Source organism: Siniperca chuatsi, linkage group LG7 (genome assembly GCF_020085105.1).
Source record: "Siniperca chuatsi isolate FFG_IHB_CAS linkage group LG7, ASM2008510v1, whole genome shotgun sequence".
Classification (NCBI taxonomy): domain Eukaryota; kingdom Metazoa; phylum Chordata; class Actinopteri; order Centrarchiformes; family Sinipercidae; genus Siniperca; species Siniperca chuatsi.
In genome coordinates this window covers 30,553,803-30,569,980 of record NC_058048.1, presented here as the reverse complement: position 1 = coordinate 30,569,980, position 16,178 = coordinate 30,553,803, and the positions used below count along the sequence as shown (strand labels likewise).

At 42.9% G+C, this 16,178-nt stretch overlaps 2 protein-coding genes across 6 annotated transcripts in view; one reads left to right on the top strand and one right to left on the bottom strand.

Annotated features, from left to right (window-relative positions):
- The window catches only part of supt5h (SPT5 homolog, DSIF elongation factor subunit), a 28,577-nt gene extending 20,167 nt beyond the window's left edge, over nucleotides 1-8,410 (top strand). For all 4 annotated transcript variants that reach the window (XM_044201809.1, XM_044201807.1, XM_044201805.1 and 1 more), the window contains 8 exons: nucleotides 135-237; nucleotides 777-904; nucleotides 2,172-2,277; nucleotides 2,380-2,538; nucleotides 2,976-3,144; nucleotides 3,570-3,767; nucleotides 5,316-5,411; nucleotides 6,631-8,410. In XM_044201809.1, coding sequence (XP_044057744.1) covers nucleotides 135-237; nucleotides 777-904; nucleotides 2,172-2,277; nucleotides 2,380-2,538; nucleotides 2,976-3,144; nucleotides 3,570-3,767; nucleotides 5,316-5,411; nucleotides 6,631-6,771 — 1,100 coding nt within the window. In that variant the 3' untranslated portion in view covers nucleotides 6,772-8,410. The remainder of the gene's footprint in view (nucleotides 1-134; nucleotides 238-776; nucleotides 905-2,171; nucleotides 2,278-2,379; nucleotides 2,539-2,975; nucleotides 3,145-3,569; nucleotides 3,768-5,315; nucleotides 5,412-6,630) is intronic.
- Nucleotides 8,411-9,772: 1,362 nt separating this feature from the next.
- Nucleotides 9,773-16,178, bottom strand: part of rnaset2l (ribonuclease T2, like) — a 13,050-nt gene continuing 6,644 nt past the window's right edge. For both annotated transcript variants that reach the window (XM_044202326.1, XM_044202327.1), the window contains 4 exons: nucleotides 14,999-15,112; nucleotides 14,392-14,440; nucleotides 13,856-13,930; nucleotides 9,773-10,054 (listed from right to left, as the gene is read on the bottom strand). In XM_044202326.1, coding sequence (XP_044058261.1) covers nucleotides 9,851-10,054; nucleotides 13,856-13,930; nucleotides 14,392-14,440; nucleotides 14,999-15,112 — 442 coding nt within the window. In that variant the 3' untranslated portion in view covers nucleotides 9,773-9,850. The remainder of the gene's footprint in view (nucleotides 10,055-13,855; nucleotides 13,931-14,391; nucleotides 14,441-14,998; nucleotides 15,113-16,178) is intronic.

The window sequence follows — 16,178 nt, the reverse complement described above, 5'->3', positions numbered from 1 at the left end:
TGACAAAAGGTTAAAATTACAAAATTCTCGGATCTGGTCCGTGAATATGTTCTCATTTATTCGACCACTAATGTATTACTCCCTGGTTTTGTTTTTTTTTAAATGGTACTGATGAATTTGCCTACATTTCCCAGGTTACATCGGTGTGGTGAAGGACGCAACAGAGTCTACAGCCAGAGTGGAGCTGCACTCCACCTGTCAGACCATCTCTGTAGACCGACAGCGCTTAACCACCATGTATGTACTCGAAAACGGCTCGACTGTTTCCTCAGCGTGTCGTTTCTGGTTGTGTTGGTGTTAAAGCTGCTGTCGGTTATTTCAGAAAGCTCAAACGGAGGAAGAGCACGCCTTCTACTCTCACGTACCCTTTTGTGTTTACATTCTGCGGACTGTAGTTAAGGCAGACAGGGTAAAGTGCTCGGAGGAGTGGGCAGACTGTAGCAACGCGAATAAACAAATGCAGTGATTTTGTTTTCACTTTCTAAACAGATTTAAAGTTTAAAAACCTACTGCAGCTTTAATAATCATGTTCTTCTCTAAAATGTATTTCTTTCCCTTTTACTGCCTGTAGATTTCTTACCTCCTACAGGGCTGGGCAGTCATTTAGTATTACTGCGTATCTACTTTCAGTGGAATCGTATCGTGATGATATGATCAGCTCTATTCTCTTTCAACATCTGATTACTGTCAGTCTCTCTGCCAGAACCCAGCACATGATCAAGAGTTTCTAACTTTACATTAATCCCCCACCCCGACCCCCCCGTCCTTCCCTCCAGGGGAGCTAAGAGACACAGTGGGATGACCTCCACCCACGGACGGACGCCCATTTACGGCTCCCAGACTCCCATGTACGGTACCGGCTCCAGAACGCCCATGTACGGGTCTCAGACACCGCTGCATGACGGTAAGACAACGCAGTCCAACACGATACCACCACCACCTCCACAATGACCACAGTAGTGAAAACACGTTGTCTTTAACTAATGATTACTTATATTATATATACTTTATATGTATAGCATTTGAGCTGAAATGATTGGTCAATTAATCGGTTAGTACATCTACGGAAAATTAATCAGCAACCACTTTGATAATCGACTGTTATCGATCGATCGTTTCAGACATTTTTTTAAGCAAAAATGGCAAAGTGGCTGGATTTTTGGACTGATGGTTGGATAAAACAAGTAAATTGAATGAGTCATGTTGGGCTCTGGGAAATTATATTAGACATGATAAAAATTAGTAATTAAAAAGTTGAAAGTGCTTTGCATAAAACTTTTAGACAGTTGAAAAGGTGGCACACAAATTATTTAAAATGCAATGAAACTGAAGAAAATAAAAATTAAAGTAGCAAGTCGACAAAAACCTACTTTAAATCAAGATTAAAAATAAAAGATGTTTTTTTGAATGGATTTACAGAAGTTGCATGTATATCTATGGGCATCCACAGACTTCTTTGTCTTAACTGTTGGTACATTTAAAGGGACAGTTCACCCCAAAATCCAAAATACATGTTCCTCTAGACCTGTAGTCCATCTAGACCTGTAGTCCATCTAGATTGTTTTGGAGCAGTTTCATGTAGGAACTATCGATAGAAAGAAAATAGTTCCCACATGGTGCCACATAGTCCCATTATATTAAAAAAGATGCAGACGTCTCTTCTGCCGACATCTCCGAAACTCTGCAGCTCGCACCAAAACTATCTAGACGGATAAAGAGCGCTACAGGTGAGAGGAGAAATATGTATTTTTGGTTTTGTGGTGAACTGTCCCTTTAATGCTGGACTGTCTGATGTCCTGATGCAGCAGCTGGTAGTATAGAGGGATAATGTAATGTGTGTTTGAAACATACTCACCAATAATGACAAAAAATAAATCAAGTTCAATCAACCAATTAGATTGAGTCTAAAAATGTCCAAAAAAAGTGAAATGTGACGTCTTTTAAATGCTATGTTTTGTCGGGCCGACAGTTAAAAACCCAAAGCAAAGCAGCAAATCCTCAAACGACCAGTTCATTGATTCATCAGCGAATCATTTAAGCACTCCTGGTTTTTTAAGGAGATATTGTAAATCAACATGTAGAGAATACACACGATTAGGAGGTTAAATATTACCCACAATCCTGTTTGACTGAAAGTGTTTCTCATCAGTCGGTCTTTTGCGCTCTAACAGGAAGCCGTACGCCTCACTACGGCTCTCAGACCCCGCTGCATGATGGGAGCAGGACGCCGGGTCAGAGCGGAGCCTGGGACCCCAGCAACCCCAACACACCTTCCAGGTAACACACACACACACACACACACACACACACACACACACACAGATTTTAAATAAGTATGTTATTCTTTATTTTATTTAAATTTTTGTATCTTCTCTCCAGAAATGAAGAGGAGTACGACTTTGGCTACGACGACGAGCCCTCACCGTCCCCTCAGGGCTACGGGGGGACCCCCAACCCCCAGACGCCGGGTTACCCAGAAGTCCCCTCTCCACAGGTCAACCCTCAGTACAACCCTCAGACACCTGGCACGCCTGCTATGTGAGTATCAGCGCTCACAGTTAGCCGCACATATTAAAACACGACAGAGCCGCCGTTACAGAGAAATGATTGCATGTATTTGAATGTCTGTAACTGTCTGCTCTCGCTGGAGTTCACGATGGTCTAAATTTTGTTCAGAGGTTTCTTCTGTCTGATGATGAAAGCAAAAACACATTTTTTGTCCTTTTTTGGCATTAAATGTTGAAATGTCAACATGTTAAGAAGTGTTCCGATATATCAGCTTCTTGCAGCTTAAATGCCAAAATTTTGGCCTTTGTCTCTGTTTTTACAAAGCCGTACTGTTGTGTTTCTGGCTATAAATGGGGGGATGGATATCTGGAATAACCTTTTTGACCGATGACTCAGGGCTTTCAGACTCTCTAACCTGTCTATATCTCTGTGTGTGTGTGTGTGTGTGTGTGTGTATATGTGTTTAGGTATAACACAGAGCAGTATTCCCCCTACGCTGCCCCGTCCCCTCAGGGCTCCTACCAGCCCAGCCCCAGTCCTCAGAGCTACCACCAGGTGGCGCCCTCACCAGTCGGCTACCAGAACACGCACTCTCCAGCCAGCTACCATCCGACACCCTCCCCGATGGCTTATCAGGTAGGAGATGGTTGTGTTTCTTATGTAATCAGAACGATCTCAAAGTAAACTGCTCTAGAAGTGATCTTTAAAAATGCCGACAGCGTTCAGTCTGCATTAACTTCCTGCATGTTTCCTTGTGCTTTATAAAGACACATTTGGGGTTTTCCACTGCGGGTTTATTTGTGTTACCGTGACATTACTTCAGTAGGTGCCGAATAGAGCTAGACTGAAAAATGGGCCAGTGAATTTAAGACCTCAACAAATCCAAGTACTTTCAATTTAGAAAACTTGTAAATCTGTTTAAGTCCATGTTTTGCCAAGAAGCTGTCAGACTGTAGTGAAAAAACACAGCCAGGGAGGTTACACTGAGAAATACCTCAGGGAAATCTCTACTTCCTTTAGCTTCCAAACTTATTTCTTTGTGACCGTTGTTGCTTTCACAGGCCAGTCCTAGTCCCAGTCCCGTGGGCTACAGTCCCATGACGCCCGGAGCGCCCTCTCCCGGAGGTTACAACCCTCACACCCCGGGCTCCAACATCGAGCAGGGCAGCAGCGACTGGGTGACCACCGACATCCTGGTCCGGGTGAAGGACTCCTTCATGGACCTGATGGGACAGACCGGGGTCATCAGGAGTGTCACGGTAACAAACGCACACACATGCGTATTCACACAATCACGTGACGTCTACCACACCGTCGAATCAGTGTTTAGACAGGGCCAGGTTACTTCTACTGGCAGCAGCGTCTTAACGATCAGACCCAGATCTCAGTTTTGGGTTCATCGGGACATCTGCAGGACAAACTCTGACGGCCAGTTAGTGTCACCTGTATCGGTGACTGTCCTGCCCTCAGCACCAGCTGGTTAAACCCACCTGAGCCAAGTCTCAGACCGGTTCTACCGGGCGGCTCCCGGTGTGAAAGCGCACGGCAGTCGGCCCCGTTCCTGAGCGACTAAAAGGCAGAACCGTAGCGAAGCGTCGTCACCAGATGAAAGCGGCCGCAGCGAGACATAATCAGAAACGGGTCGTTCAGTGCGAAGGCTCCGCAGTGTTCTGACCCGCGTCGTTGCTCAGTGAGTCAGACTTGTTATGAAACACACTCTGGGTTCCTCCTGACGGGTTCATCTGGTTCTGCTTCAGTTCTGGCCGACCGAAAGGAAATACCAGTCTGCTAAACGACCACCAATAACAGAGTTAGACTGGGACGCAGCAGCCAGTCCAATATTATCAGTCGATTTCATTTCATGTGTGTCCGTATCAGCGTGTGTATAGTTTTTCCAATACCTTGATTTTGGAAAAAGAAGAGAGCCTTCATCAGACGAGTCCTGTTCGGAGGGTTCTCCTGAGAGACTGTTAGTTCAAGGAGAACGTAGTCCTTGTCCTTGAAGGTTTTGGTTTTTTTTAATTAAAGTAAATCCCAGTATCCCCAGTATGTCATTCACATCCTCACACGCTCGTGGAAGAGGTTTTGAGGATTTATGGCTGCATCTAACCGTTATTTTCATTATTGATTTTCTCAATTAATCGATTAGTCTATAACATGCAGAGGCCACGGTGAGGTGTTCAGTTTGCCTGATTTGTCCGACCAATAGTGCAAAACCCAAAGATATTCAATTTACTGTCGTATAAAAGCGGCAAATCCAGAGAATCGTTGGCATTTTTGCTTGAAAAACAGCTGAAATGATTAATAGATTTACAAAATGCTTGTCGATTAATTTTCTGTCGATCGACTAATCGATTAATTGACCAACCATTGAAGCTCTAGAATGATTTTCTCTGGCTGTTTAATATTTTTTTCAGACTGTGTGTTTGATGTCCTCATCCCGTGACTCCTGGCAGCTAAAACAAACGATCCGGTTCAGATTATTAATCCTCCGACTGAACACGAGCAGGGCTGATTAAAGCTGCCAGCGTACTCCATCCCAAGCGCCTGTCAGAGGGTCGAACATGGCGTTATTTTCTTTAACTTTAACTCTGAAAGACGCGCAATAAACAGACCTAAAGAAGCTCGCTAGCCTAGCCACATTAAGGCTACAAACAACCCATAATGCAACAGTCTTACTCTGCTTAATACAATGTAACACAGGGACCTGTACACACTCTGTCTACTGAGAACATCTGATGTTGTGATTGTGTAAATGTCCAAATGAAATGGCTTGAAGAGTCAGAGCTCTCTGTGTGCTTCTGCAGGGAGGGATGTGCTCGGTGTTCATGCAGGAGTCGGAGAAGGTGGTCAGCATCAGCAGCGATCACCTGGAGCCCATCACTCCCACCAAGAACAACAAGGTAACGTCACCACGGCAGCGTTCACTTCCAAAAGGAGCGTGACCAGCAGTTTTCCTCCAAACTGCTGTTAAAGGGCGAATTAAGGCCACGCGCTGCGGCCGTTTTGCTCTTTTTAATTAAAATTCACGTGAATGAGTCTTACGTTAATCGTTTTACCTGCTTTTCGAATGCTTTTTACACTGCTGTGTGATGTTTTTATGTTCTTACTTTACTGAAAATGTGCGGTTGAGGAAATATTTCCACCTCGTTGGACAATAACGTTGAAATCAATATCACAGTATTAAGAATATTTTTTTCAAATATCGATACATATCACAGTTTGGCAAATGCAAAATAATCATCTTAATGTTCAAAGCAATGAACTGCGTTCCACTTTTATGCATTACATGAGACGACATCTTCAATAACATGACATGACTGTAATGAACTATCACCTGGCCCTGTTATTAGATATACGTAGATACACTAAGTGGCCAAAAGTATGTGGATACCTTGCCTGGGTCTGTTTTTCCTGGTTTGGGTCCCTTAGTGAAATCTCATCACTACAGCAAACAGTGATATTTTAGACTCTGGCTCCCAACCTGGAGGCCGGGACCCCTAAAAGGGGTCACGAGATGAGCAACAAGATAGGAATGCAGAAAAAGCATATTTCAGATTTTCCTCGAGCTGCTTTTTTTCTATATATAATATTTAAAGTTAATATAATATTAACTTATATTATTAACTTATATTATTATATTATTAACTTATATTATTAACTTATTTAAAGTTAATATAATATTAACTTTAAATATATATAATATTTAAAGTTAATATAATTATTAAAGTAAAACCAGGAAAGAAAATATCACTGACATTTCTTTGTTTTGAGGGGACACAAGCTAAAAATGTTGGAAACCACAGTTTAAATACAGTGTGCTTCTAACGTTGTCAACAGGTTTGTTTGTCGTTTGTGTCGGAATCACATGTTCAACTATCATATATGTCTGGGTGTCCACATACTTTTGGCCATGTAGTATATATATATTGGATAAATGATCGAACCTAAAACATGTCAGGTTTGTTTAATTTAACTTGCAGGCTTTTAGGAACCGCCAGAGTAATTCTGTTTCCAAGAATAAAATAGAAAACGTTAATTTTGATCATCTGGAATGTGAACTGTCCGCACCACGCTGGTGAGCAGCTGTTAATGTTGAGTTGATTGTTCCCACGCGTCCAGGTGAAGGTGATTCTGGGAGAAGACCGCGAGGCGACGGGGATCCTGCTGAGTATCGACGGAGACGACGGCATTGTCCGCATGGAGTTGGACGACCAGCTGAAGATCCTCAACCTGAGGTTCCTGGGACGCCTCGAGCACTGAGACGGGCCGGCCGCGGGAGAAGAATGTGTGCTCGGAAACTCAAACACAGCACGGGGACGCGTCGCGGGGCGGGGGTACAGAAATACACACCGAAGACTGAAATGAGAAGATTGTTGGCTGTGTTGTCACGCACTCAAACGTAGGCAGACATGTTGGGAATTTCATTTTTATTACTTTAAGCTGTAAAACCACCCACGCACACAGAAGATTAGATCCCACATCCGCAGATTGCATTTCAGGCGTAGGAGGAATCATGTTTTGATGTTACACCGCAGTCCGACCAACAAACATTCCTCACCTTCTCGCTGGAAATGAGTTTCTCTGCCGAGCATTTTTCCAAAACCATTAATTAGTCCAGCAGTTGTCTCTCTTCTCTGGTCGTTTTATTTTTTTAATTTTTTCGTTAGCTTTACTGCATTCTTAGTAGTGGTCTGACTCTGTTTTTAGTGCTTTCTGAATGTTCTGTCAGTACTTTTGGTTTTCTGGGTGGAGAAGGGTTAATAAACTGTGAACCAGTTGATCTGTTTCGTGTTATCGTGGATTTTTAGCCACGCGGCTCTGCACGGCGGTCCAGAGTGAAATCTCTCGACAACTGTCGGGTGGCTTGGTGAGATAGTGTAACAACATGTGAACGCTCCTGTGCGCTGCGGGATTTTGGGCTTTCCCAGACAAAAGTTGGCAGTCATGAGAGAAACTTGATGAAATGTTTGCTTTTCATATCAAAAAGGTGGTCTCCACTGATAATTCAGAGTTTAGAGACCAAAAACATCATCACATTGTGACTGCTGCTGTGATCCACGCCCAATTTGTAGGCCCAACGCGCCAACACGATATTTCATATTTCAAGAGGCCTGCGTTAGCGGTTAGCGGTTAGCTGTGTGCGAGTTTGCAGAGGTTTACTGCTAAAACACACATTGACCTGACAACTGACGCTGACATGGCTTCACACTCTCCTCCTCTTCCTCTTTTACAGATTGCAGAGGGCCTTACATTAAGTCAGTTGAATGCGTTGTTATAAATAAGTCATTTATTCAACACACATTTTTTTAAAACTTAAAAATCAACTATAGCAGAGTCTTACAAAGAATCTGACAGTGTGCAGTCTTGGAAGGCTGTTTTCAACAACAACAACAACAAAATAAATTAAATAATATCAAAGTTTTTGCACTCTACAAAAAACTCGTATTCAAGTCCTGATTGGCTGCTGTGCCAGATCCACCAAGAGAGCCAAACTGCTGGCTTTTACCTTTCCTCCTTGGCGTTATCCCTAAATGTCCTAAAGGACGGTCCCGTCTGGATGCTAACCCTGGGTTTGCAGAAACTCACGCGAGACTTAGCTTTAGGACAGTGAAGACCCAACACGTACAAATCTTGCGAGAGTTTCACATATCCAGGGTTTCCATCTAGACCGTTACTGACTGTTTGGCTAGCTAGCTAAGGTTGCTAGGTAATGTTAGCTTGTGATAGTTGAAGCAAGTGTTGAACGTCACTCTGCGCACAATGAGGGTGAAGAACACTGATCTCAGACCTGCTGTTTTTCCAATAGTGCGTTCACGCTTTCACCAACAGATGTCGCTGGTGACGTTTCCAACTATTAGATCTGTCACTGTGCTTTAAAAAATAACTTAAAACTACATTTTGTCCCTGATGCTTGTTTTCAAAACAGGAAAATTTTGTTTTTACATATATGTATGTAAATCATAAGACCATCTCTCACAGTGTGCAGCCACCTTAGAGAATCAACAAACGTTGTGAAAAGAGCAAAACAAACAAGAGTTGTGAGGAGGGACCATTTCGAAATTCCTTGCTGGTGCCTATTAAGAGTGTTGCATTGGGAGATTTAGGCAGAGAAATGAAAAGCAGACGTGGACATTATGGAAATGATCATGCAAATCTGGTTGCCTGTTCAGGAGCTGAATCTAAGAATCCTGGACGCACCAACAGCCCCTGCTCACAACTGTTGAAACATAACTTAAGCAAAAAATAAAGATGACTTCTCTTTCCACAGAAACTCTCAGGTCTCTGCTGGCTGATTTTCATAGAAAGTGACTAACTAACGGCTAGATGGAAGAATGGAAATGAATCTAGAAACTGATCGATGTTTTAGAAACTGATCAGCAGGGATGCGAAGTGTACAAGTCTGGTGTTGTTCTGTATTTTTCTTATCAACAAATCTCATGTGCAGGGCCAAGCCAACAAAGTGTTAGTCCATTTGTCAATACTTGGACTTCCTGTCTGCGGCTCTCAGCTCCGAGCCCGTTGGTCCCAGCTGAAGACGTAAACTTTTAAAAACACCTCACAGATATATAGTTTCATGTTTTAAAAGGCTCAGTTCCTCAAACAGCTGCTCGCTGTAGCTTTTATCAGACCAACAGGAGGAAACAGAGCATCTGTTGGGGACTATTTCCAGCGGCGGATGAATCCACATGTGGTGCTGTAGTGAGTGTTTGGGGCAGCAGGACGGTGTGTGTGGGGCGGAGTCAGAATAAACTACAGTGTGTGTGTTCATGGTGATGAAGGAGCATGTCACCCAGTGCAACAGAGCGGCTCGCTGATGTGTTTTAACAGTTTCTGGACGACAGCGGAGGCTGTGATACGCACACAGTACGCGTTAGCAGATATATTCATTTGGTTTGGCTCTGCACGTGGGATTTGTTGAAGAGAAGGAAAGTACAAAACTGTTAAAGGGAAAATTCGGCAACTCTTAAGCAGATGTGCAGCCAGTGTAGATGCTCAATGTAGTCAGTAGAAGCAATAAATTCCTCAGTGCGAGCCATATTGTGGAAGTAAGCAGAGTTCTCCTGCCGGCAGGGCCTACATGTACCAGGATGCCATTGTCGCTGTTGGAAACTTAGCTAGTTTGATTGGACATCCACATAAAATGTGCCGAATTTCTTTCAGTGCTTTAAAGGCCTTTTAAACAGGAACACTCACCAACTGGAGAAACAAACAAAATGCATTTAATCGATGGTTCGGAGGCAAATAAAATCATTTCAACACATTTGAATTCTTTAAATGTGTTTATTATTTGTTTACACTTTTGATAAATCAGGAGGCTTTCCAGGTGAACGTGCTTCTGTTAGCCGCAGGGCCGCTGCGGCTGCTGGTGGTCTATGGGGAAGTAGTAGAAAGGGACCTGAGGAGGGCAGGGATGCCCAGGTGAGGGGCTCCATCCTGGGCCGTACCCGGACGCCGGGCCCCCGTCAGCGTTGCTGCGGTGCTCACAGCCGACAGTTAGGTTGTGAGACAGAGGGATCTTCACCTGAAACCACACCTCTCTGTCCTGCGGGACGAGAGGGAGGAGTGTAAAGACATCGGGCTGCAAGAGCAGGTATGAAACGCAGCTACTGCCGTTTATTTATTATTATTATTATATTAAGTGTTATCATGGTGGAAATTTTTATTCTGTTCTTTCACTAGGTGCACATTGCCCGTGACCGACACATACAGTTACATATAAAATCATCCATAAGGTAAAAACAAGTAAGACTATTAAAAATAAACAATCTGGCGGTAACACGAGAGATGTTTTATGCAAACAAATAAGTGTAGTTGTCAGACAAGGTCTATAAAAATGTGTTTACATGGCAACACTGATGATCGGTTGGTATTGTGCTTATTTCTCCTTATAACGTGATCTGAGACAAGAAAAGTTGGAGAGCAGCCCTGAACTGTGAAGTTAGGGGGGAGGTTCATATTAAAATGATTACAAATGGCGTGCCACAGTCACCATGTGGAACTAAGTAACAGTTGCTCAGAGTAGATTTAAGGGGAAGCTTAAAGAGATGAGTCATAGGTTCAGTTTTTTTCAAGTCTGTCCTAAAATAACTACAAAGAGACGCAAATCACATGATCTGTCCATGGATGCAGGACATTTGGAGTTACAAAGTCGTCTTCTCCTTTCGGCTGTTCCCTTTCAGAGGTCGCCACAGCGAATCATGTGCCTCCATCTAACCCTGTCCTCTGCGTCCTCTTCACTCACGCCAGTTAGCTTCCTGTCCTCTCTCACTACATCCATAAACCTCCTCTCTGGTCTTCCTCTAGACCTCCTGCCTGGCAGCTCCAGCCTCAGCATCCTTCTACCAATATATTCACAGTCTCTCCTCTGAACACGTCCAAACCACCTCAATCTGTCCTCTCTGACTTTATCTCCGAAACGTCTAACATGAGCTGTCCCTCTGATGTCCTCGTTCCTGATCCTGTCCGTCCTCGTCCCTCCCAAAGAGGACCTCAGCATCTTAAGCTCTGCTGCCTCCAGCTCTGCCTCTTGTCTTTTCTTCAGCGCCACTGTCTCTAAGCTGTCCAACATCGCTGGTCTCACCTCCGTCTCCAACACCTTTCCTTTCATTCTCGCTGAGACTCTTTTATCACACAACACACCTGACACTTTTCTCCACCCGCTCCAACCTGCTCGCACTCGCCTCTTCACCTCTTTCCCACAGTCTCCATCGCTCTGAACCATTGACCCTAAGTACTTAAAGTCCTGCACCGTCTTCACCTCTGCTCCCTGTGACCTCACCGTCCCACCTGGGTCCCTCTCATTGATATCTGGAGTTACAAATAGCAGCTAGTTATTGATATTGTTTCATACTAGAATATTTAAAGTTGTTTTATTTGGCATTCATTTATTACAGTGAATAAATTAAAGAACTTTTAATAATGCACATGTTGTTATCTGCCGAGAAGCAGGGCCTCTGAAGAGTCTAGAAACGACCCGGGAGGAGAGGGCTTTAGATCTTCATGGAAAATTTACAGAAAATAATGTCAGACAGTGAAATAAATTAATAAAATACAAAAGAATGAAATAAAACAAAGCTTTCTTATAAACTATAAATGTCATGGAGATCTGGCCAGGAGCAGTCGAGATATGTGGATTATGGTGGTTTTAGCCCGAGCACGAACATTTCATTGGGAGACGCTGCCAGACCTTTTAGTGCGGGAGACAATTAGGTGAAGTGAACTGAGTTTTGGACGGACTCCAGGACCAACATCGACAGCATTATGGCCGATTAGAGCATATTGAGCAGACTCAGAGCTCATTAAGCCTGAAAACAAGACAAAAGGCCCAATAGACGAATGAACAACAGCAGCGCGGCCCCAAGACGAGGTATCAGTGTTTAGCAATAATATTTATGTTCTGTTATCAGAGAGGTTTGGTAAAGTTTCAGCATGTCTAACCCTGTCGGACTAATGAGAGCAACGAAGTCTTATTGAAACCCGCTGGAGTGAAATGTTTCGGGGTGATGTTCTCACGCTCAGATCTGCTCCAGAGGCTCACAGCCTCTTTGCTTTGTTTGGGTTTTTTTGCGTGGTGTTTAGATGTCAGCGTGTGACCGGAAAGGAAGGCAGCCTCCACATTTTGTGGTTAAATGGGGCTTTTCACTAAATTTATAATCTGTTTTGATGGCTACTTGGCGATTTTGAGCCTTTTGCTTTGGAGAAATCACTCAAATGAAAGCTTTCAGCTCCTAACGATGACACTTAACAGCAAGGTGAGGCTCAGAGTTGGGCCTAAGCGTTGGTAGTGTAGGGGTTGTGTGACGTCACCATTTAATGACAATGGGTAGTTAACTGTTTTTATTGCTCACACTGCCGCTGTGGCTTTAGGGATGGAAATGCCCACCACTTTGAACCAAATTTCATGGAAAACCCATCCAGCAGTAGTTTCATTCATGCTCCCCTGAACTGTAATAACTCTGCTGATCCTCTGACTTTCCATCTAGCGCCACCATCAGGTCGACATGTTAACGCGTCCGACACTTTGGTTTCTGACCAAACACCTGCAGAGCTGATGGCGTTCCCATCAGCCTCAGCTGCGCTCTGTGTTTACTGCTAATTTGCTACTTTTAGCATGCTAACACGCTAAACTAAGATGGTGAACATGGTAAACATTATACCTGCTAAACATCAGCATGTTAGCATTGTCACTGTGAGCGTTTAGCATTCTGGTGTTAGCATTTAGCTGAAAGCACTGCTGTGTCTGAGCGCAGCCTCACAGAGATGCTAGCGCGGCTGCAGACTCTCAGTCTCGTTTACTCTTATTTATGAGTGGCGCAGTGGGAATCGTCTCTCATGAAACCAGCTAACTCAGCAAGGTCAACGGTAATGTAATTACACGCATGCAGGACCCAGAAAAGCACTTCTTCTGCTCGCCAGTGGCTGGAGGCTGTGAAGACAACTCTGGCAGAGAGAGGTCCGGCCTGGCGTACTACAAAGACTGGAAGCAGTCTCCACACATTGTACGATAACTGTAGTTTGTTTGAAGCATACTGAGGCCGTTACATGACTTATCTATAAACAATCGGATCAAGCAGAAATGAAGTTTGGACAAAAATTCATGTAAACACAGCAGCACAATCTGGCCGGTCAGCTTTCCCAGCTTCTAGGAACAGCAGTTTTATTGATTCATCACTGACTGTGTGTGGTTTGATCGCTTTGCTGTTTTTTTTATACACAGCAGACTCGTTGCCTCTGCGATCCTTTCACCCACCAATGCTTCTGGCAGCTTTTATCATCCACTGTGCTTCACTCGTTTTCACAGCTGCAGATGAATATTTTCTCCACTCTTTTTACTTTTATTTAAAGGTCAAGTGTGTAAGATTCAGGGGGCTCTAATGGCATTCAAGTATGTTTTCATTAGTGTATAATCACCTGAAAATAACAATCGTTGTGTTTTCGTTACCTTAGAATAAGCCCTTTATATCTACAGAGGGAGGGAGCGGGTCCCCTTCCACGGAGGCCGCCATGTTGCAACTCATTTCTCTACAGTAGCCCAGAACGGACAAACCGAACACCGGCTCTAGAGAGGGCCGTTCACGTTTTTCACGAGTCAAATGTCTTGTTTTGTCCGACCAATCAACGAAAAAAAATATAAAAACATATTCAATTTACACAGATATAAAACAGAAAAAAATGCAGATCATTACCGTAAAGAAGTGAATGTGACAGAGAGCCGCGTATTTGCACTATAAATACTTTAAATATTATTAAAATTGTCAACTAAGCGTTTCAGTTGTAAAATCAATAATTAGACACGACCGGAGCACAGAGCAGCGTGCAGATGACCACAGACGGAAGATCTGACCTTGTCGTCTGTAACACACTGGATCTCATGTCTGTCACCCAGATGTGGAGCCAGGACCTGATGCACCTCCACCACCTACACAAACACAGGAAGTATATTCTCATAGAATGAAACACAAAGCTGGAGCTTTTGATGCACTGGAGGCAAATACGGTCCACATGAGAGGGAATACATTTCCCGATAACGATAAACATCTGTAACATCTGTAACCAATTGATGAACCCAAACTGTGTCAGAGATGAAAATGTTTTCTACCTCTTACAAATGAAAGTTAAAATCATAAGAAATAAAACTCATTATTGCGCAATTCAGTGTAACCAGTACTTTATGGTACAGACTGTGGGTAAATATTGCTCTATAATGGACTCTTCTCTGCTTGTGCTACTGTCACACTACGTTTATAATTATCTAGTAAAGCCATTACCTATGGGTCTCTATGTTTATATCTGCAGTTATAAAGTCAAATAATACAACAGGTGAAAGTAGGGTTCATTTAGCAGATTTTAACAGTATGAATTCTCAGTGTGTGTTGTTACCTTGTATGGTTGTTCACAGGATGGAGTGATGCCGGCGTCCTCCAGCAATCTGCAGGAAATACAGACATAAAACATTACTTTGATAGCCGTCGTCTTTCCTCTAGCAGCGTTTGAGTCAAAAATAATACACACGAAAAAACCACAATGAATATTTACAATTATATGTTTTTTTTATGGTCTTGAAGAAGCAACATGGGTCTAAGCAGTGAATGCTTCCTCAGTCTGTGGTGACGTGTCATTTGGAGACTCAAACCAAACAACATTTGAGCTAAAACCTTTTGGCTAAAGAACACCACGCAACACTATTCTACTACTGTTGTTAATATTGTACGTGAGGTGATGCATCTGTTTGTTTTTTTTAAAACAGCGTGCAGATATCTGGTCAATCTGTACTGTCGTAAATTATGACTTCAATGTTGACATGAATGCTACTTAGTTCAGGTGACATTGGTAATCACAGTAACTCCCACGTGATATGAACATGACGTGAAGCTCGGTCATGTCACAGTATCGTTTATAGTTTTAGGTGAACGTCTGGGAATAATGTTAGTCAATGTAATGTCCCTAAACTTGACATGCACTGAGAAACGTGTGTGTGTGGACTAACTTGTGGATATCAAACTGTCCTCGTAGTTTGAGGCAGATCTGGAAGTATCTCAGAGGAGAGTTCATTCCTTCTACACATGCTGCACACGCACCATGTTTCTCCCACTCCTCTTTCCTGTTACACACAAACACACACAGATTAATGCTGATACAATATGGCGACATATTGACATCAGGGCTGCAATAATTTTCTCATTCGATTGCTCTGTAAATGTCTGCAAACTGTAACAAATGCATCAAATCACAAGTTCCCAGTCCATGGTGATTATTATTATTATAACTATTATTATTATTATGAGTATGAGTATAAAATATCAGCAACTGGCACCAATGCCAACATATAAACAAAACATCAATGTGCATAAAACAAAACAAAGCATGTATACTGTATATATACCAACAATAAAACAATCCCTGCCTCCGGAGCTGCAGAGTCTGGATCTGTGGTTGTGGGCCACCTGCTGCCCCCGTGTTCCTGCTCAACAACTGCTACTACAGTTATTGTTATTGGCTCTGTTACTGATGCTGACATTATTCTTCCTATAGCTGTCATTCCTATTATTACTAATTTATTAATATTAACACTACAATTACTATTCTACTATTTAAGAAAATAAAAAATAAAAAAAATTCTACGTGGTCTTTGCATTGTGCATCCCTCTCCTAGAGCTAGCTTTTGTGAAGATTTAATTTGTATCCTGAATATCGACCAAACTGACTGAGCAGCGACAGAGCGGAGGGCAGTGAGGTACTTGGGTTTGAGACAAAAAGCAAAAGGTCGTCAGCATAGAGTGAGAGAGTGTTGTTCATCCAAATGCCGGATATGTCCTTACAATTACGGAAGGCTGTGGTAAGTGGTTTGATGGCCAAATCGAAAAGCATGGGACTCAGAGGACACCCCTGTCTTGTTTTGTCCAACCAACAGTCCAAAACCTAAAGATACTCAGTGTGTTAACCAGAAAATATGCACATTTATGAAGTTCAAGCCAGTTCATTTTTTTTCTCCAAACACATATATCAAAACTGACAATATTTTCTGACTCAGCTACAAACACATTCCTTCTGACGACGTAAATCTTTAAATACAGATATATAGTTTCATTTAAAAAAAGGCTCAGTAATTTCCCAAAACAGCTGCTCACTGTAGTTTTTATCAAACAAACAGGAGGCATTTGTTGGGG